At 42.1% G+C, this 22,729-nt stretch overlaps 1 protein-coding gene and 2 long non-coding RNA genes across 3 annotated transcripts; 1 reads left to right on the top strand and 2 right to left on the bottom strand.

Annotated features, from left to right (window-relative positions):
* Positions 1 to 1,132: 1,132 nt before the first annotated feature.
* Positions 1,133 to 3,610, bottom strand: CG11369 (uncharacterized protein). The gene has a single exon (NM_132170.2). The coding sequence runs from the start codon at positions 3,300 to 3,302 to the stop codon at positions 1,299 to 1,301; it is 2,004 nt and encodes a 667-aa protein (NP_572398.1). The 5' UTR covers positions 3,303 to 3,610; the 3' UTR covers positions 1,133 to 1,298.
* A 10,804-nt stretch (positions 3,611 to 14,414) lies between these two features.
* Positions 14,415 to 14,995, top strand: lncRNA:CR44502 (long non-coding RNA:CR44502). Its single transcript, NR_123828.1, has one exon. It is a non-coding gene; the product is annotated as a long non-coding RNA:CR44502 (long non-coding RNA).
* Positions 14,996 to 20,055: 5,060 nt separating this feature from the next.
* lncRNA:CR44501 (long non-coding RNA:CR44501) lies at positions 20,056 to 22,122 on the bottom strand. Its single transcript, NR_123827.1, has 2 exons — positions 20,404 to 22,122; positions 20,056 to 20,343 (listed from the first exon to the last, which is right to left on the bottom strand). It is a non-coding gene; the product is annotated as a long non-coding RNA:CR44501 (long non-coding RNA).
* Between the last annotated feature and the right edge of the window lie 607 nt (positions 22,123 to 22,729).

Raw genomic sequence — 22,729 nt, 5'->3', positions numbered from 1 at the left:
GACGACAAAATGTCAAACAAAACAATTGCTGTCAAATTTACTACAATGAGCGTACCAATGGTATGGTAAAGAAAAAATGGAGCTGTCAAAGTTTTTATGGCAGGCCAAGAAGCAATTTCAACATATCAATAAATTTTTGACAATTCCCGAAGACACAGCAAACGAAAAGTACAAAAAAAAAAAGAAAAAAAAAGTATGGCAACGTAACGTACCGAAACGAAAGGAAACAAATGCCAGGGAACACCTTTTCAATAAATTTGCTACAACTGTCAGCGAAACAATGTCATTGTCACGACGCCCTCACTGAGGTCCTTTGCCCTGTGGCCCACCTCCGAGCAGAAATCCTCACCCTTTTTTAAAGGAATACTCGCACAAATATCGCGAAGGAAGCGTCCTATAAACCTGTCACAGGACCCAGGTTCCATTCAATTGAAGCGAAAAGCGAACAAGACTGGCAACGACGACATTATTGTCGCTAAACAAACGATCAAATGGCAATTTAAAAGTTTTTATTTAACACTAAATCACCCACACCAACGACCAATGAGCCACCCAACCCAAACCAAAAAAAAAAAAAAAACCTCCAACTTTCAACCACCTGACATTCGCTTTCTTTTTCAATTTCGAACCCTTTCGACGAAAACTCAACCCTTGCGCGATTTTCAATAACTTTTGTGCCGGGCGAACAAAAGGCGCAAAACTTTAGCGACTTAAATTATGGTCTTGTTGTTGCCCCTCAGTCTTTATTCGTATTATTTCTTCCTTTTTTATACTTTATATACGTACTTTGTTGTGTTTCACTGTTGTCAGTTTTCTGTTGAGCTCATCGACTGCCTGACTTTTGACTCCCCATGGCATTTGGCGCTATTGTCTTGTTGCATGCATGAAAAAATTGCTATAATTCAAGGAGGATGGGATGGAAGATGTGGGTTAAAGGCAAGGATATTGGAATACGAGTGAAAGACATTTGACACGGGGTTAAGCGCTCGGCATTTGGGGTTTGATTCCTGACCTCGTCGCTAGATCTTCAATCCGAAAAATCAGGAATCAGGAAAAAACCCACCTGTGTGGCAACATGTGACGGAGGTCCCAAAAGGTTTTTCAATTACAAAATAATAAAAACTACGTGTTTATAAAGGATACTCAACATGGAAACGACGCCATTTAATTGGCATTCCAACTTGATAATTTATTAGCTCCGACAAATGAATAGTATCAATAGATAATACATCATCGTTGAAAAGGTGGGTGCCAAAGAATATGTTTTTGCTGAGTGGAGGCATTCAACCTCACAGTTTCTACTTCCAGGGCTGAACGGCTGCATTGGTTCGTTCTGATCTCTTGTTCATAAAGGCAATGGTAAGATGACGTTTAGCGGGAGTTAGTGTTTGCTTTGATTGCACCGGCTGACCCATTAAGGCGATACTTCCCAAACTGCTGTCCACCAGAACGGATCGAAATCTTCGACGGACTCGTGGAATGGAGTTGGGGCGACTTGGAGACATCGATTTATTATTAGTATTATTATTATTATTCACCTTCGGTGGCGGGATCATGATCCGCTCGCTGGTGGCGATGGGCTGGCGATAGCGTCTTCCCTTTGGCAAACGCTTGATTCGCGAGCTCACGCGCTCCACAGAACGATGATCCTGCTCCTTTTCAGGTTGCTCAGGTTCCTTAATTTGCTGAGATGATTGCATTCCACCGCGGGCTCGGCGAAGAACCCCCGATCCATTACTTAGTGGATCATCGATGTCCTCTTCGCGTTGCAAATCTCTCATCAAACGCTCCCGCAAACGGAGATTATGCCTTTGGCGACTGGTGATATTGGGACGTTTAATTTGGGGAATTGGTTGGGTTACCGATAGTCTTTGAATGAGTTTACGGCTTTTATCTTTTAGCAATTGACACGGCGGTATGGCGACCCCGGCATTTGGTATTTGGGTTGCTCCGGCGGCACCTTGAAATTGATAGGGAGTATACCACGGAAAGTTTACCCTTTGCATTTGGCGTCCAACATGTGATGTGGCTTTAATCTGGGCAGAGATTTTCGTTGGCTCCACCTTGGTGCTCCTTGCTGAATGCTGGATTTTCCCTCCCTTACCTGACTTTTCCCTTCTCTTCACATCGATATTGATCGGTCGCTGTAGATTTTTCTTTAATTGAGATCCTCCCGCCAAGCGTCTCTTTTTAGAGCGTTTCAGTATCCACGGCTTGTCGTAGCTTCTTTGCGGCAATGGAAGTTTTTTCTTGACTGTTCTTAGCATCGATCTCGATTTGATCTTTTCCGAAGGCTTGGAAGTTGCCATTTTGGTGTCTCCCGCCCTGATGCGTTGATTCTTGACATTTAATGTCTTGTGGGGTGGTGAGCGAAGAGCTTGGCTCGCTTTCTGAACAGATGTCAGTTTTTGTGAACGAACTGGTGAAGGAGACCGTCGGGTCTGAGGAACCGAAGGGGACCCCGATCGGGGGCGAGAAGGTGACCGAATCAGCTCTTTCTGGTGGTTTTCCTGAATTTTCTTTACTGGTTTCGGTTCTTCGCTGCGTTTCTTCTCGGGTTGACGCTTTTGAACTTGAAGAATCTTCTCCTCGGTGAATTTCTCGCCATCCTTCTGTTGTGATCCTGTCTTCTTCTGATCGGGATCCTTATCCGGTTTCTGCGGTGGGCATTTCTCCGATGTATTCTTGATCTGGGCAGATCGGAGACGCCTTCGGGACCGCTTGACTAGCGACGGTGGCACATGCAAAAGGATCTCCCTTTGCTCACCATCTAGGGGCAAATGAGTTTCGTCAATGATTACACCATTTAGACTACGACGACCTGCATCCGCCAGCTGAAAAATGGTGGTGGAACTCTTCTTCCGACTCCGAATTTTTGGCCTTGAATGTTTTTTCGGTAGACCAGACTTTTTAAAAGTTAATTGTTTCTTTTGTGGTTTTTCTAATTGCGGTGGTGATACTGTCATCTGTAGTTTAACGTTGGGATTGGTCGGATGCTTGGAACGTTTCGTGATTGCTTGCTTTTTCACAGATCGCGGTTCGTGGAGCAACAGATCATCGAAGGCCTCCTTGGACTGGGCAATCAGCTCGTGAAAATTCAAGCGATCCGGCTTGGCAAAGTACATGTGACCCTTGTAGTCGGCCACCTCCCCGAGGGTATGGTGCTCGGCGACCACCTGGGCCACCACTCGTTTCATATTGCTGCGGTTCAGCTTCAGATGATTGGCCACATTCCTGGCCAAGGCCTTCAAAGCGCCACCAGAACCACCCACCTGCGGCGCGCTCCATATATTCTGATGCATTCCTTCGGGTAATGGATTTGTGGGGATAGAGATGGTCTTCCAAGAATAGTAACGAAAACAATTAATTTAAACGTGGGCCGAAAGGAGCTTGTTCTGGTTTGCTAAAACTGTATAATATAATGTGTATTGTTTGTGTGTTTTCTAATTTTGTTTTCAATTTTTTTTTTTTATCTGTCAATCGAATGCCCGTAGGTTTTGAAGTGTACTGTAAAAATGAAAATGCTTGCGTTTACTGAAAGATTACCCAGTTATGCTAAATAGCATTGAAAAAGTATATTTAACAAAGTATTACCAGGCGCCTAAGTGTTTGAAATTTCAATGCCTGTTGAGGTGGCTCCGTATTTCTTATTTTTGAGCAAGCATTAGGCGGATCCGTGGGCAGCTGAACCCGCTGCAAGCAGGTGATCCACCAGTAGCCACGTGCTAAGACTGAAACTATCCCCTATCAATGGGCCTCCAAATGAGCAATCAAGCGTCAGGAGGAAAACACAAACTCAACGGGGAAGAGAGGTACAAGGGAAAAAAGTACCTAAGGGCCAGGAAGAAAACCAGCCAGCCCAACCGCAAGACATCACACAAGACATCACACAGGGTAGGAAGAAAAATTATAAATGATTTCATTAAGACGAGAGCGAACCATCGAGGGTCGTCGTAGGTCAGGAATGAAGGTTGATGCACCTGCAAGTTTTAGTGCACCTTGGGCAGGTGAGTTCGTCCTCAATTGGCTTAGGGGTGGGAAAAATGATTTACGCAATGAGCGGGACACACAGTTCTGATGATGATGATTCGCTTCAGTAACGCCAAAGGGGAGTTTGGAAACCCAAAACTGAACCGAACTGAACCGAACCGAACGGAACCGAACCCTTTGCAAAGTTCGATACGGAAGCCCCTCTGTCGGTCCTCCTTCTCTTCTGTCTCATTTCTTTTTTTTTTTTGCCTCGTTTGGGCCACTTAACCGTAATTAGGGCTTTTCAATATTATTAATGATGATGGTCGCTGGTCTGTGGGAAATGCATTGCGAATTGATGACGATGACGACCACCGCAGACATCAGCAGCAGCGGACAATGAATGCAAAAATTGTAAACACGCAAACCCAAAGCGCAACAATTTTCGAACAGCAATTTTTGTGCCGCTCTTGCCTCGCTCTATTTGACTTTTGTTGTTTGTTTGTTTGTTTGCTGCGCTCGGTGGTTGTTGGAAGTTGCAAGTTGGTGGTTGGGCCATCCATCCATACGTTTTTAGCGTTATCAGTGCAAAATAATCTTTCAAAGCCCTATGCCATAGCATACATATATGTACATATGGTTTATATGGGGTTCCTATTCCGAGTTCCCAGTTCTGGCTTCTGCGTTCTCTGTCCTGTTCTCTCTTTCTCTCTCTCTCTCTCTCTCTTCATTCATTCTGGTCGTATGCAATAGTCCAGCCAAGCGTGACGCCAATTGTTGCAGTTTCAGTTGCATTTTCAGGCGCGTCAGGGAAAAAGGGGGTCTCGGCACTTGAAGGGCTTGCAATTACAGGCAGCCCAGGAACCTATAGAATGGCCAACTTTGTGGAGGGGAAAACGGGGTCATATATTAGTGCACACTTGTTGCACTAAAGTGTTGAATTTCGAGTTTTGGGAAGTCTTGTTGTAAGTCCTTTATATATATTAAAGCCCATTGACACAAGTAAATTCCCCTTAGAAATTGATCCATTTATTTCTTAATGTCATCATAATTTTTTTTGACCATCATTACTTGGTTAATTAAAAGTATAATAATTGAATACTGCACCTTTTGCAACTCAGTCGAATAAGTACTATAAACTATATTTTATAATAAAAGTAATATAATTTTCTAATAACATAATTTTCATTTAATTCTTGCTTTGATTTTTGACAAGTAGCAGCATAAAAATGATAATAACTGTCAAAAATTAACAAGCTGATTTTAAGATAATTAAATAACAAATTTTAATAGGTAAGCCACACACTGTGTTAGAAGATTAGTTTCGGGTTATCAAAGCCAATACAAAGCCAATTTGTCAGTCGAAGACCATCTTTAACATATTATAACTCGGTCAAAAAATGTCGTATCCTGGAATGTTATACCTTTCGCAGCTCTGCCCAATGCGTACATTAATGTGGTGTCAATATTGGGAAACAAAAATTTTGGTCACTTTTTTTTATATTTTTTTTTGGGGGCATAGCATAAAAAAGTACTAAAAAATTAAAAAAAATATAAATCAAAAGTTTAAATACAGATTTTTAGATAATTTAATTACAAACTTTTAGAGGCATGCCACTTTGAAATCGGAAGTCAATAAAGAAAGTTATGATTGTTACAAGGCCAAGGTTTATATGTCCAGTCCCTGAAGCATTTATTTATGAGCAGATCGGCAAAAAACAGGCGGATCATGGAATGGTATAACTTCAGCAGCTCTGCTCAATAAGTACATTGATCTGGGGTCCATAACAAAAATTTCAATTTTTGGTCAATTGTTTTTATTTTTGGCTGTATGTACAACAAAAATATGTTTTTTTTCCCGTTTTTAATTTGTGGCCATGGCTCGGTGGACTCCTTATATAACGTGCACCTCCGTCTTTTAAGCCCACCTTCTGTATTTTAAGCCCATTTGCGCCTTGTTTACTATGCCGTTTGCGGGCCAGAAAAAGAAGAAGAAACTGAATAGTCGGGGAAAAGAAGAGGAAGCGACTTGCGACCGGGAATCATTTAAGCATTGCGGTGTGAAATTTCACACCGATTGCAATAAACATTCAACATTTCAGGCGGCCCAACAATAAACTCGAAGTCGAGCGGAGAGAAAGGCTAGCAAAGCGGCGACCCTTGCATTGGAACAAAATCAATCAAACAGACGGGCTGCGCATGCGCGCACGCCGGATGTGGATGTGTTGGTAGCCCAGCAGCTACCGCCACAAAATGAGAGGCGGTTCAAAAGGGGTTATGGGGAACAGAGGCAAACTGTGTACTGGCGGCGTTAATGGTGTCACTAAGTACACCACAACTGACGGCCTTTGAAGCCGCGCTCTGATCATCGAATGGAACCAATAAAAGTCGCCTTCCCATTGTCTTTATTTGCGCGGGTCTCTGCGCAGCCTGCGCTCATGTGCACTCAAAAAAATAACTTATTGCCAATGTCTGATTGTAAGCCCAAAAATTGTTGATAAACTATCAATTATAAAATTATTGAATTCTTACAGAATATTGCAAATGATTTTAAGATCGAATTCCTACATTTGCATGGTAGAAAAATGTAGATCAAATTTTGTTGCACTTGCGTTTTCTCTGAGTGCACACCATACGCGGACTCACACTTGTACTTCCATTTCCCATTTCATTCAATTTGCATTTGTGGCCAGCTCATGGTTGAATGGTCTTGCGGGTGCCACTAGTGGGGGTGGAATGAGGGACATTTTCAAAGGGGATTTTTGGTAGGGGGTGTACGAAAAAAGAGAGTCAACTGGAGAGCCGAAACAATTCAATTGTCTGGCTGGTTGGGCATTCGGTGTTGGCTTTCTTGTTCCATCCGCAGTTCGTCAGTCGCGGTACATTGCATATCACACATCTCACATTAGCGCTGCCAATGACAATGAATGACGATTGCAGTTTCGATGACGATAGCATTTGCAATGACGATGACGAACTTTGGTAGAATGAACGGTTGAGCGACTTTCCCGTTGTGCTCGTTCTGCCCCGAATAATGAACAGATCTGCATTCAAATTTTGTTTATATAACTCAAATGTTATTCAGTGTATTAACATTCGGTTGTAAAATGTACAAACGTAATAATAGGAAAAACTTTTCAATAGTTAAAATTAAGTTCTTCTAAGCTGGCTTATTGACTTTCCCTGCCTGTCAAACGATGTTTCTGCATGCATTTTAGCATTCATCATATATCAAACATTAATAGACATTTCCGAATAACCCGGAACGTACTCAAAAACTCCCACTACCCAAAAGATACCCTCCATATAGTTTCCTGCTAATATGCGGGCGCGATCGGAACCGCAAACGAAGCGATTCCAACCGAAGACCCAATGTTAATTGCACTCGGGGAAAGAGGCCAACGTATAGTATATATGCACATATAAATATTTTTTCCGATGAAACATTTTTATGTTAATTCGAAAAATTGTTTTACAACCAATTAACTTAGCCAATGCACCAAAAAGATCAACGGACAAGATCGCACTGGTGCACCCGGTTGAGGGAAAAATATATGTTCAGGGGCGGGGGTTCTTCGTGGGCTTCCAAAGGGGGAACAAGAGGGTGAGGTGAGTGTCGATCGCATGCCGCTTGGAATTCCATTATGCGACTTGCCAGTTGATGGCCCGTACCAAAGACTTCTTGGCCAGCGGGCAGGCAGGTGCAGCAGTACTAAGATACCAAAACGCAGGAACCCTGATGGAAACTAGATGGTGGTGCTGCATCTAGTATGATGTGGTGCCTGCCACTGGTGGTGGTGGTTGTTTCCTTCCTTTTTAACGGGATGAATGTCCTGTTGGTGCGGGTCAGTGCCGATCTCTAAATCAATCAAGCGCGGTCTAAAAATAAGAACAACCTAAAAATGATGAGAACTGCAAAAGGATGCGATTACAAAATACCCTGTTATTTAATGTTATTTTGGAATATGCAATGCTCACTTGATAGATGCCCTATATTACTTTTACAGGACATAAAACATTGGAAATTTTACGGTGAAATGAAAAATGGAAATTATTAATAATATATTGAATATGTTATAAAACGTACTTACTCGTATTCAGATATGAATATATAAAGGCCGTGAGAGACAGACTGAAAAACAATATACCCCTCGATTGCCAAGAAAAGGAAAACAAAAACACGAGAGACGGTAAAACCATTTCAATTAAAATGCCACTTGGGGTCGTGTGCTGTCTCTTCCTCTTCTCCTTGCATTCAGGTGAGCTACAGGTGCGAACGGACACCGGGTAACTTGACCTGCGGTTGTGTCATGTAATTAGGAACTTCCCCGAGGGGTTGGGCATTGCCTATCGAACGGAGGATCGCTTGATCGATCCATCGGTGCCATTCAAATGTGAATCGAATGGGATCGAATGGGATCGGATCGGATCGGCACAATAAAGTCATTCGGCAGCTGCTTCTGTATTTCATAATTCGGGTTGGGTTTTCACTTCCATTTCCATTATTTTTGGCCAAGTCATGACCCGGCTAAGTGGCCACTCGTGATCTGCAAAAAAGCGAAAAACTTTCCCAGGCCATCTATAAGATCCAACTAGGCGGAGATCTTTATTATAGCCGAGTTCCCGGTTATCTACCAGTGTCGATCAGCTGGCCAGATGCATCCAGGAACTGCTGTCCTTCAGCTGACATCTATGTACATCCATCTGGCCGCTTTTAGATGCACTTCTTGGCCAATCCCAGTTAGCTTCCGCTAATCTTTGCCAGCGAATCGAAGTCACGTCGCTAAAGCCAACCACGCAGTCTCTCTATGACATACACGCAAAGGAAAAGGGGTCAGAACTCGCCTAAATGTCACAAAATTAAAGAAAATGATCACATTACAACGCATTCTTAAAAATTCTTAATATTTGTTTCTCTAATTGTTAGATATATTTGTATAATATTACTTTAGCTTGCTTCACACAAGAAAAACAGAAAAAAAAAGCTTATTAAGCCAAATAATTAGCAAACGATATTCGTTTTTAGTTCTTAGAATTTAAGTTTTATTTAAATGCTATTTGATGTTCTTAAATTCGAGTGTTTATCCCAGGCGTAACCCTAATTGCGACGCGTCAACGTATAGGTGAATTATGATATAAAAGTCGTACAGATATATAGCAGAACTTCGGCTCCGCCAGCCGCTGATCGTTGGCGAGATAATCGCCCAGTTCCAAGTTCCAAGTCTCAGGCCCCCAGTTCGGGTTTTAGCCTCTGTTTCCAGCCTCTATCTCTATCTTTCGGTGGCAGCAGAAATCAGAGCTCGTTAAAAACGCTCAACTTGAACCAATCAAAAGACGCGCCGTCGTCGACGATGCCGCCATCGTTGTGGGCCATAAAAAACAAATAAACAACAACACAGCAGCAAGAGGGACAAAAACAATATAATAACAGCAACAAAAAATTATTAAAAAACATAAAAAAAAAGTGCGACAGAGACGGCTAGGTAGGAGCGCTTGAGATAGATACATATATGAAAAGATAGATGGATGGATAGGAAGAAGATTTCAAACGTACAATAAAAATGGGTAACGCATCACAAAAATGGTGAAAATGTGCGACTTTTTTTCGTGTAAAATATTCATATCGAAAGTTCATTGTACGGAAGAACAACGACAACGACATCGAGTTGAAGTCGAGAGTCATTAAAATATGATCTATGATCCATTGTTCTAGAAATTCAGAGGTTTGGAAGTCGGCTTAGCCCGATTTCTTGAGCCAAAAAGAAATGCGGGAATTTCCAAAGGGACAGGAAATGGTTTTAAGATGCCAACAAATGAAATTAAGTTTATGGTTACGCGATTTATGACTGTTATAGAAATTAAATGAGAAAAGCTGTTTTGCCATTTACTAATCCAATTAAGTACGTAATATCGGTGGGAGCAAATGTAGCAAGAGTTACTAAGAAATATAAATATGAATCGCTATTACCTATTCCAAAAATATAAATTTTTAAACTAAATTAATTATTAATGAAATCCAAATGTTTCATAATCTTTACTTCTAAATGCATTCAATAATTAATCTCCAAGTTTCCATTGAAGTTACGTGCATGAAATCTCCGTCAACGGATTTAATATCAACTAAATTCAGTTGGTACCTAAGCTTTCCCTAAGTCGTAACCCTTGTGGTTCCGGCAGTGTTTCTGCAATTGTGTGCCAACATTATATTATGGTGGCCATGGCCACCAGCGTACCAACCAGCGTGTGTGTTAGGAAAACCTCTTTCCCAGCGTTCTTCCCACAGCTTTACCACCGAATCCGAATCCGCGGGCTGCAGTCTTGATTTCCAATCCATCAGCATGACTCGTCAGTTTTCCGGCGCTCCGAAGACGATGCCGTGGCTTTAGTTTTCAGCTTTCAGTAGCTTGGTTTTATGTGGCTCAAGACTCTGGACGCGGCGGACTATCTTTGCGGCAGCCCTAAGCGGGGACCATTAAATCAAACCACTCAACCACATCAACACCCGGGCGTGCAGCTTATTAAGTTGAATCATAATGGAATCTATATAGCTATAGCTGCAGCTGGGACTATAACTACACTGTAAATATGGAGCATAACTTTTGCAAATGCGGAAAGTAGAATTCCAAAGAATTTTAAAGAAGTATTATCCTCTATTAAAATTGCCATCACCCATGTATTGATTATTAATTTCTATATATTTATTTTATTGGAAATATGAACAATCGATCATCATTTAGGTTATCATAAAATACTCCATGTGTAATCTCTTTCCTTTCCTTTCTTCTTCGCTGGCTTATCAATTATTTTCGTAGAAGTCTCATCGCCGTCATAGATTCGACTCCACTCCGATCCACTTCACTCCCTACGAAAGCTTCCTATAAATCCCATGCATATTTATGGGGTATGGCAACTTTTGCCCATATTTTACACGTTCATAATTTTTACATTGTTCTATCACGCGAATCGGCACTCGGTTGGGATTGGACCTGTGATGGTATAGTCTGTAGGATGGAATGGTATGGTATGGTATGGTACGGTATGGTATGGTATGTTATGGTATGGAGGTCCCACCTTGATGTATGGCCTATAAGAAACTGGGGGTTCGAACTGCCTCCCCTCCATCTCTACGTTCTTTTCTGGTCTTTGTGGCCATAGAATGCATACTCCATTGCTTTCAGTCATTATGGTCCCTCTGCGCATAAATCAGAAGTTGCCACCTTACTTTCTTATACACCTTATTCCACATAGAACCGACCCCCTACTTTTTGGCGTCGCATGTGCAGCATTTTGAATTATTAGCATTGGACGATGGCGTTGTTCTTGTTTGCTTCGGTTCTTTGATTGCCAACTTCTTCGAGCCAAGCGCCATACTCGTATAAACGTACATATATACCCACCCATATCCGAGCTATATATCATCATCATCGGTTTGCTGTTGGCCATATAGATTGGCGTTGTTTGGTTTGCTCGCATCGTGTAATGTGTGTGGTAAATAGCGGCAATTGGCACAACTCCTCACCTGAGTTGAATTGAGGGGAAAGTGCGGGTTGGTAAAGATGGTGCCTTCATTTCGGGGGCATTGACTGATTGAACGGGTTGCCTAGAAGATTAATATATTAGTTAAACTATGAGATGAGTTTTCAGGATAACTTCAAATTAACAATTTCAGGGTAAATAAATAAATTGATCTATATGATTTTCGTTATTCAAATATATCGTAACCAACATACATATTTCCAAATAGTTTTTCTCACATTCGGCTTACAATTTCGCAGCTAATCCGGACCGGCCGTCGTAGCGGTGCGTAATATCATTGTAAGCCCTATTACAACGCAATGCCAATTTCTCATGGCGAACTCAATGCAAATCACCTCATTGCCCAACGGTAAGACGGAAATGAAGAGCAGCTAGCTACTCCATTAATTAAAACCACTAAATATTACCAACTAAACCGAACAAAACCAAACCGAAGCCAAAATGGAAATTAAGAGCCAGACTTTGGACAAAGTTCAGAAAAGCACAAAAGCCAAAGCCGTGACTCAGTTAACCAGTGGATACAAATAAAAATGGTGGTAATGCGGGGCCAAAGGGGTCTATAAGCGTAATCAGCGCATTGGCCGACTGATTTTTGCATAATAAAACACTTAATTTCTATGAGCATTTCCAAAAAGAAAAAGAAGTCCAAAAAAAAAAGCCAGCGAAACTAAAATAATAGAAAACCCAAAACATCTTCGTATGTAATTTCAAATGGGAAATTTATACAGCGAGTTGTAGAAAATCATTAAACAAATCGCACTTTAATAGGCAACAGCCAGACGAGGCCTACGGAAATTTACGACCCGCAGACTCCCCCCAAAACCAAAACCCAAACCGAAAAACTACAAACGAATAGACCAGACCAACTTGAACCGAGCTTTGAGCCAAGTTGAACTGAACTGAGCGGAGCATCGAAGCGGTGCAAAATTGAAGTGAAGTGAAGTGCAAAAGGCAAACAACAATAGCTGCCGAGTTCAAAATGAGCCTCTCAAAAATCAGAAAAAGAAAAAAAAAAAAAAACACCAAGACGCCGAGAAATAAAAACCCATCAGCAGCAGCTACATCGCAACACCAACATCGAACCACCTGCGCCTGCGCCAAGCCAAAAGCGCAGTCGAAGGCGCTTGCGCATGTGTGGGCGGTGAAAAAGGGAGGTAACTTTGAAGGGGAGAGCACAAAGTACACTCAAAGAAAGCCTTTGCTCTTTTTTTTTCACCACCAGACTTTAAAAAAGCTTTATTACTACGTTTTCAATATAACTTTTGTGTTTTATCTTCCCCAGTGTGTCGCATAGGTCTTATAAAAATGTATAAGAATACGTGCTAATTAATTCAATAATAAATATATGTTATGGAAACATATCCACCAACACTTTGGTCAGTGCACTGAGTGCAAGGTGTTTCTCATGCGTTTTTGGCTACCTAGTGACTAGCGAGAGCTACGCATCTTAGTCGCAAGAAGTCGAGTCGCCCATTACGTTTCAGTGCGCCAGCCAACCAAGCAGCAAACCCCAAAAAAAATATAAAAAAACACTCTGGAGAGGAAAATATACAACAATAAAGAAGTAACTGAGGCCGATATGTATGCGATTTTTATGTGTGAACGTAGACAAGTTCGGTAGTTAAATAGATGCACAAATACACGGTCGCCGAGTCACACAAAAGGCACTAGCAGCAACAATAACAACAACAACAACACTACCATTCCGTCAGTTAGTTAGACGAACGGACGGACGGGCGGACAACAATAAAAACAAGCCAAAGGAAAACCCCAAAGTTAACCAACATTAACATTTAATCGAACCTCATGTTCAGTAGAGCATGTCTCCTGTTACATACGAGTTATCATCCAAAAGAGGGAGGGTGCCTGCCGTGGGTTAAGCCAGATGGAGTAAGGGGGATGACGGGGGGATTCAAGTGCCAAGGGTTAAGGGGGAGGGGATGATAGGGGTCTGGGAGTAAGGCAGCGGGAACTACTGAAGCTCTGCGAAAAGACTTTGCCACACTTGAGCTCCAGTTAAGGGCTACACTTGAAAAAATATGAGAAGGATACAAATGTTGCAAATGCATATGCTGGAAAAAATGCTTATTTCATACTCTATATATGTATTACCTGTAATTCGTGGCAATATTTTTTGAAAAATGTTAATGTAAATATATTTCGCATGCAGCTTGTGGTGTTTCAGTGCCTATAACCATTCGTACATATGTATCGGTTCTATATACTTGGGCTGGCTGTTGCCACTGATGATCGCTCAACGTCGTCGTCATCGTCGTTAGCGTTGTCGTCTTTTGTTTTCGCATGCGATCCCTGCCTTTTTCCACGCCAACCAATTTCCATTTCCACCATTTTGCAGCGGCGTTTTAATTTAATTTTCGTTCGCATTTCATTTGTTTTGGGGTTGCGGGCCACCGTTTGCAATTCGCGATCATCATCGACTCTCAAGTGTGTAAAAAATCACATAAAACCTGCCCTCAATGGCGCCTCTTAGGGGCCCCAGAGTTATGGGGTCAGCATAGATCGGTAACCGATATGCCAGTACAAAGATCTTCAGGCTTGAGAGACCAGTACGATCTGATTGGAGCGATTGGTCTTGGCAAGAAGCTCACTCCGATCGGTGATCACAGTTCATGGCATTCGCTTGAATATTTTAGGGATTCTATTGTTGCGCAACGATGTTCATAGGTTGTTTAGAGGGTTTACAAGGAAGCTAACCCATAAAAATCATATGTTCGATGTTTAAATTGTCTTAGTTGAGTTGCTTTCTAATTTACGCAAAGATCATATCAAAAGTCACAGGTTATATTACCAGTTATCATTTGGCAGTCTCTACAAAAAAAAAGAAGTAAAATAACTAAACAGGCCAACGAAGAAGACGCAAATTAGCGGCGACAGCAAGGCGATCTTTTGAACTAACCTAAATTAAACCCAACCCTAAGAAGTAACCCAAGACCGGTGGCAGTCATTGTGAAACTATGCTAAACGATCCAACACTTGACCAAAGAAGATCACAGCTGAAAAGACGAAGACAATTTGGTAAACGAATATAAATATGAGCATATGAAATATGCCGATATGAAGGAATGTCTGGCAATCACGTTGGGATCTGCGGTTTTCGTATGCGGCTTCCGAAATGAACCAGCCAGTATCCCAACCATGATCCCTTTGTGGGTAACAGGGATCTTCAGATTCACGGATTCATGGCTCCACCTTAACTCATTAAAGGCGAACGTGCCACAATTATGTGTGCGTTTGCAAATTGCTCAATTGCCCGGCTGACCACCACCGAACCACCAACTAAAGAACTGGAGATCCCAACCAAACCACTGGACCACCGCAAACGCGAGCAGAAATATTTGCATTTTGCCTGGCACCGCTTATACAATTTATTTGCAATTTTCAATCAAGTCGTGGCCAGAACAAACAATACAACGGAAAAATGTTGGAAAAAACGAAACCAAAATTGATTACTTTGCAGCATTGCGGTTACATCAATTCGGTGTTCAGATACACTGAGGATCAGTAGTGTAAGGTCGAAGGATAAAGCTACTAGTGTCAGCATAAAATGATTGTAAGCGATTAAAAACACAGTTTTTATCAAGGATTTACTTATGCATTATTTAATAGATCCTTTTGATTTTTATGATATGTAGTTCATATTTGTTATGAAACGCACTGTTAACCATTTGGGTGGCCCACGCCGATTCGATCACGTTGCAATACTTTGAGGTTTTTCTTTATGGATTTGTCGGCCCATAATTTATAGCGAAAATTTGATCAATTTCGATGGCGCTTAACTCACAGGTGGCATTCGAGTCGAGTACTTGCATTACGTTTAGTTTAGTTTCCGCTCATTCTCCTCGTATCTCTGGCATTTCTTTAAAGATCTCCAACTCTCGATATGTTTTCACGCATCAACTAAAATTGAACCCATGAAATGCAGGAAGCACAACGTATTTTGAAGATCTTTGTGTCGGCTTTTAACAAATCTTTACGATATGTCATTAAAAACACACACACACACACACACACACATAACACACAAAAGAAGAATACATATAGGTATTTTGTATATATACATACATAGATAGATGACGTCGGGCGGCGTTTATCGCTGTCGGCAAATCGGAAGTTTAATGGGTTAATGATGGGCACACCGAGCCATATCCCATATCCCCTTCTCAAGTTGGACTAAAACTAAGCATGGCAACAAATAAACATATAAAAATGAAAAAAGAGAAACAATCATAAAAAATTGCAGCCGACACGACCGCGTTGCACCACCCGGTGGTGCTGGTGGCAGCCGCTCGGACCACCTTGGTGGCCATTCCCATACCCATACCATTCCATCATATCCCAACCATTATATACATTCCATCCATAAAATACATCGAAACTATTTATTTCTAGGGAGTTGGAGGCGTTTTTTTTTTTTTTTAGCGCCACACGGATGATCTTTATTATGGATCCAATGATATGATTTGGGGCTCGACCTCACTTGATCCAAACCTACTTCATATAAATTATCTTGGCCGTAAAATATTAAGATTTTCAGATTCAGAATGTTTTGATTGCATTTCATGATTAGTTGTTGAACTTTTTAAATAGTTGGGACATATTTTATAGTCGGTGGCTTGAACATTTATGAAATAATTCGATATAATGAAACGAACATTCAGCCCACATTTGTTAATCCGAACAATCGGAGCTAATCGTGCTGTAAGTCACTATCAAACCTATCTAATCTAATTAACCAATGATCATTGCTGTTGTCTCTCCGCCTCACTAATTGATCCTCATGGCATAATCAAATATTCAGCATCCGCATGCATACTTATACGTATATCCAAGGCGATCAAGTGATCACTTAACAAGTTGAACATGCCTCCTCCGTCCTCCTATTCCCTAACGGAAACTCTCAAAGTGAATAAAAAACGAGAAACATTTTCAATTAAGTTAAATTTCTCCACACTCAATTGAATTGAAGCATTCACACGCCCTTTTGCCTCACGATTGGCGATCCAACGATCGCATTGACAAGAGCCAAACAACAACAACAAAAAAAAAAAAAAAAAAAAACAAAGTTAAGATGCTGATGAGCTGCCGTTGATCATATTAACACTAGGCGGAGTGGAACGATCATCATTGGCATTAATGATCGGCGAGAAGATGAGATACTCATATTCATACTCATATTCATATATTACCCATACCATGCAGACTGCACTGGCGGCTTACCAATTTATTGAAATGTCACTTTCAATTAAAACTAACTGCTGAGCAAACATAATTCATGCGTCGATCACTGCGCCCTCGCCCGCGTCCCTTTGCATCAGATCTTTGCATTAATTGATGATATCAAACTGAAGTGTCCGCATTGGCACATTATCGTTTTGTCTGCACTGACAAAAAAAAACTGTGTCCTGGGAACTTTTTCTGGCATTTAAAAACTAGAACTAGAATTAAGTTGTAAAAAAAAGGTAATTTTAAAGGATAATATTTATTTCATTACTTATAGTATTTTCGTACAGTGTTGGGCAGCTGCACTGGTCCAACTTGACCCCGAAGACAATACCCATCTTGGCACTCATTAAGCATACATACACCAAGCATGCCCAACTCTTTCAACTTCTCTTCTCTCTTCACTGTCTGATATTGACTTATGGCATTTTTATTACCAGAACCCCTTTTTTGTGAAGCTTACAGCGGCATTCCGGGAATTTTTCAGGCTTATACTCGTGTTGCATCGCATGGTGTGGGCCGCAAGGAGCCACCAAGGACATCATTATCATCATCAATAAAGCATAATTCCTGGCAAATAATTCTATTGAACAACAACAAGAACGAAACCCCATCGCCGTCGTTGTCGTTGGCCCACCAAAAGTGCCTTTATAAAGCGAGACGATGGAGCTTCTGGCTCGTGTTACAACCGCTGGCCGAGAATCCCCAGTCCAGGTTCCAAGTTCCAAGTTCCAGGTCTATGATCAGCGATCGCTGGATTGCAGCTCGGTGGCGCGGCTACACAATAGGGGTCACAATGAATGGCAATTTTTTCAAACTGTCAAAAATTTATAGTTCGAGCTGACTGTCTGCCACGCCAAGCCAAGCACAAGTCGAAAAACAGGAGCGGTTCAGGTGGTCAAGGCCTAAAAGTGTATTGTGGGTTATGTAATACAAACGCATAACAAATTCAACATAAGCATTTTGTAGCCAAGGATGTATAATTTGTTTTAAATATCTCATCAAGTTATACATGAATTATTTGGTTTTTCAATAATGATTAATAAGGCTTTTAAGGCCCCTCTTTTGGCGCCAAACATGCTTTACACCGCCTCTTTATACATATATTGTCCGTCCCGATCAGAAAGTAGCCATCAGTAGTCGCCCACCTACTGAGGGCGTTCCTCGCATAGCACAACCAAATCCGCATCCGAATCCGAGCCCAAACCTCTGGATCCCCACCCACAGCTCCATCGCACCACCAATAGCACTCCCACCAACATTTCCATGGACTGGCCAATAGACAAATAGTGGATGGGCGAGAGGCGCGCGCTGGTCGATTTATAAAGGTGGCTTATTATTGCAATTTAGCCACTGGTTTTGATTTTGCCAGGCATAAAAACACAGCGAGAGGTCCGCGAGATGAAGAAGAGTGTGTGTCTGGGCGCGTGAGACGAGACAAATGTCATTTGGCAGCATTCGAGCGACTATATAGGCTGTCATGATCATTATCGCAATATATATTCCCCTACCGAGAAACGGCACGCACAGTCAAAGTCGAGAGCTGTTGCTGCTGTAATCCCAGCTCATCTCGACCAGATCGCTGTGGTTGGTCCCCGGAACGAGAATCGGAATCGGAATCCCTCTCTATGGATGAATTGTTGAGGCGAAAGTGAGTTATGCCCTCCGCGCGTGCACTGAGCCAATGTCCTGCTGTGTGACACCGTTGCTATGCTTTTGGATGGGTTCGATTCGATCCGATTCAATTCGAACCAAACCGATCCGATCCGATCCGATCCGATGGTATAGCGACCCTTGGTCTCTTCCTGGGCCACTCATTTGTAATTTATACCATCCAGCCAAGCAGTCAATAAATGTCATGTTTGTGTTGTTGATTGTCCACACCACACTATACCAGCCAAGAGCCAAAAGCACCCAAGACCCGTTTTCCCTTTAAAAGAGAGGTGGTGCTCCAGTATTCGAAATCGCAGGCATTCCTCTTGCCAGGGCTCCTCGCTCTGCGATTTGCATACACAAGATCAATTGCAGGTGATTTGTTTAGCTGTCGAAATCGTCGTCTTATCGTAACTCATTACGAGATTTATTTTGTTCAACAAATGCAGAAGGTGTGATTTGTCTTTGTACCGATCACAGTCCTGCTCGCTCTCTTTCATACCCTGCCATTCCCCTTGCCGATCTTTGCATTTATTTTTTATTGAGTGAATCATGCATCAGGAGGCAGTTCAATGCACACAAAGAAAATGATACATTGATTAGTTATAAATTCTTAATTTATGAGTCAATGTATCCAATGAATATTTTTAGAGTTAAAATTTTGATGGATACACAAAATTATGAATACTTACACTAATATTCTTAAAAGCAGCGGAAAAACGGCACATTCAATGCAATTTTGCTTAGTGTATCTTTGATTCTGGCTTTTGACTGGTGTCGGCTGAATGGACTTTTAGGCAATGGTTCAATAAATTCTCCTCGCTCCCAACGCACTTGGCAGCATCATTAACCGTCCGCGGACACAAGCACGGACACAAACGGACACGGACACGGACAAATGGACAAGCGGACAGAGACAGTGGGCCGCCCACAAAGGCCGCCCGGCCGCATGATGAGCAGCTTCTAAATGCGACCGCATCCAGTTGGTCCACAAGTGAAGCGATAATGTGATTTATGCCGTCCATTAATCTGGTAATTCATTTAAGCGCAGGAAACTGAGCCGCTATCCCAGCTAGTCAGTTTGGTTCAGTTCAGTTCAGTTCGGTTCAGTTGAGACCAAGACCACTGTCGGTTTGGCATGCAAACGAGGAGGAGGAGTCGGAATCGGAGTCGGAGTCGCCCGGCGAACATATTTTATGGCATTGTGCATATGAATCTCTTGGTCGGTTGCCGCTGCCTCACCGCATCGATTGCAATTCGACTGCTGTTCATCTTTGCCGGGCGAGCAACAGGTGAGGAGCGGATTGAAGAGGATTATGGTTTGGGAGATCGGAAGGATTATGGTGGAGTTGGACGGACCGGCCCCTTGCTGTCTCCCAGCGGAGGGCCAATGAAGTCCAAGTCGAAGCTGGCAGCGATCGCTTGTCGCTTGTATTAATAAAACATTAATTACACACTTGATACTCGCTCAAGTTGCTGGCTTCAAAGCAGCAATGCACTGGACGGAAAATAAAAGAATAAATAGTTTTTAAAAATTAATACAAAAAAAATACATTAAATGGCATAGAAAAAAAAACGACATTTATATATTGAATACTTTATTTTATGTATATATAAAACAAATATTGTTTGGTGTTTATTCTTTTTAAATATATTAAATAATATTCAGAAAATTAAATGTAGCAGAATCCTTTTCTATTCTCACTATACAGTACTTATAAATAGTTTGTTTCAGTGTGCCGCCGTGCTTCAATGCATTTTTTGCTTTCGTGCTATCTGTTGCGTTGCTTCGATGCTGCGATGCTTCGATGGTCTATGAGGTGTCGTTGTAGGTGTTGCATGGGCTTGGCTGGTGGTCCACACGTTAGACGCGCCTGCTGATGCCGATGATGATGCGCAAAATTGATGGGCACACGGCCACCGAATGCTGTCAGTTTGCAGTCGCTGCTTTGGTAGATTTTTGGTCAGTGGGGTTGGGGTCACCAGAGTGTGGCTTTCATTCACCTTTCGCCGGCAGTTGAGTTGAGGTACGGATTGATGGGGGTCAGTTGGGGTTAAGTGTTCCAAAGGGAAGGAATTTCAGCCAGCTCTTTAAAATTGAGTTTATTTGGTATCACTAGAAGAACAAAATAGTATAAGTTACGATACCTGTCTTGCAGAAAAAAAAAATTTAATTGTCAATACTTAATCCAAATCTGTTATTATAAAATATAGATTTTGAAAACAGGTTGCAATACCCATTTATTTAAGTTTTTCCTTTCATTGAGAATCTCTTAACTTCCTGATTTCCCATCGTTTACGCCCAATTTACCTAGCAAACCAATCAATTCGTTTACCTGGCAATCGTCCAGGGCAAACAAATTGATGGGCATGTCGTCATGCTAATTGTACGTGTGATTATTTTGACATCGACGGCAGAGGAAGCCTTCAACTTCCGTCGATCTTCGTTGTCGTTGCTGTCGCCGTCGATGTCAAATTGAGAATGCAATCATGCGTCCAAACGTCAAATTAAACAGCTCGGAACTGATTTCAGGCGGCAGATCGCACCAAAAACGCCGGTCCACGGCCAAAATCGTATGAGCGAACACCCACTTAACTAATCGCATGATTAATGATGTCAAACTGACACTTGAGGCAAACTCGGCTCGTTTCTCTGGCTCTTCCATCAACATTCTCCGTCCTCCATCCTCGGTTCCCAGTTTCCAGTCCGCCAGCTTATGTACCAATCTCTTGGCGATTCCCCTTCCGACTTCCAGTAGGTGCATGTTGGGCCTGCCAATCGCAGCTGCGACGCTTGAATGACAGGTGCTGACAGGTGATAGATTATTGCTGGCGTGCTGCCGATGTTTCTGCCTCAGCCGTTGGACCCTCCGTGATTTATCCAAAAGAAGAAAAAAAAATAAGTACGAACAGGAGGTGAAAACACATAAAATTATGTGTTCCTGATTATGCGGCACACACTGAAAGAAAACTCAGGTTCAACACTTAAACTGTTTTCGTTTACTGACTTAACAGTTTTGTACATATATGTACAGATAATTACGAATAATGTTTGATAATCTTAAAACTGTTTAAATATATTATATCTTGTTGGCATCTAAATGCCGAATACTTCGAAATGTGCCACTGATTTTTCTCCGTGCACTTTATCATCGAAGCAAGGAAACACATTGGCATTGCCGCATAAAAGCATTGGAGCATCGGGCAAGCAGCCAAGCAGTCAGCGGGTAATTGATCTGTTCAATCCACGGCGATCGGCCACGCCGGAATGGGACTCCCCAGTCAGATTCCCGGGTGGGTGAAAATCGGGGGGAATCGGATTCGGAACTACTTGGCGTCACTTTGAGCGTTATTAATGATGGCAACGTGTACGTTGGGTTGGCTGCCCTATTAGCCGATAACTCAATTCATTTCGACTAATTGATTGATGGAAAAACAGGACGAAAGAATTACAGTCCAACACTTTTACTTCCGCTCCGGCTGATATTGAACAATGAAAGGGATAAACATTTATGTGGCTTGAGTACTTAATAATGCAGCTCGGTTTCGCCTGGCCTTTCAAAGGGTCATAGGTCACTGATTGGTCTTGACTGGAGTGATTATGTTACGATTTGCTAGTATGCTTGGCTCAGGTCATATTTTTCGCATGTCTCTGTGTTTCTACTGACCATAAGCTTGGAATACGCTCCTCATTGTCCGATTCAAATGGAACCCATCCACAGCGCCATTCAACCGATATGAACTGATCCGATCCCACGTACCGACCGCAGGCGCTGACAATTGATTTGTCATCACAATTGGTCGTGGCCCGGCGATCTTGGTCAGAGATTTGCCATAGTCGAATCAATCAAAGGCCCCAGCCATTATGAAACCTGGTGATTTGGCTTGAGGTTAGGGCAAAACAAATCGCTCAAGCAAAGCAAATATAAGAGAGTACCAACCAGTGATCGTGTCACGTACATGGAATTGGGTTGGCATCGGTTTTGGTTTTGGTTTTGGTTTTGGCTTTGAGTCTGAGTTCTGGGTACCAGTTCTCCACTTTCAGCCACAGCTGTAGTCTTTGGGGCTTTGGCAAGGTGCCGTCGAAGCCGTTTACTAGAACGAATTTCGTTAATTTTTATTGTGATTTCCTAGAACCGAACGACAGTCAAAGTCTTTGGCCTGGTAAATCACGAAAAAGTGTCGGCGGACACGCGCCTCTAAAAGCCCAGCGAGCGTTCCAATCGAATCGAAATGCAAATTATGCAACGCCGCCAAATGAGGTGGACTGAAAATCCAAGGGGGCAGGAACAGGGAAGAGAAAGAGGAGTGCTCTGCAGTTAATTTTTAA

Source organism: Drosophila melanogaster, chromosome X (genome assembly GCF_000001215.4).
Source record: "Drosophila melanogaster chromosome X".
Lineage (NCBI taxonomy): Eukaryota > Metazoa > Arthropoda > Insecta > Diptera > Drosophilidae > Drosophila > Drosophila melanogaster.
Note: the sequence above shows the minus strand (reverse complement) of the source record. Positions and strands in the feature narration are given on the sequence as shown.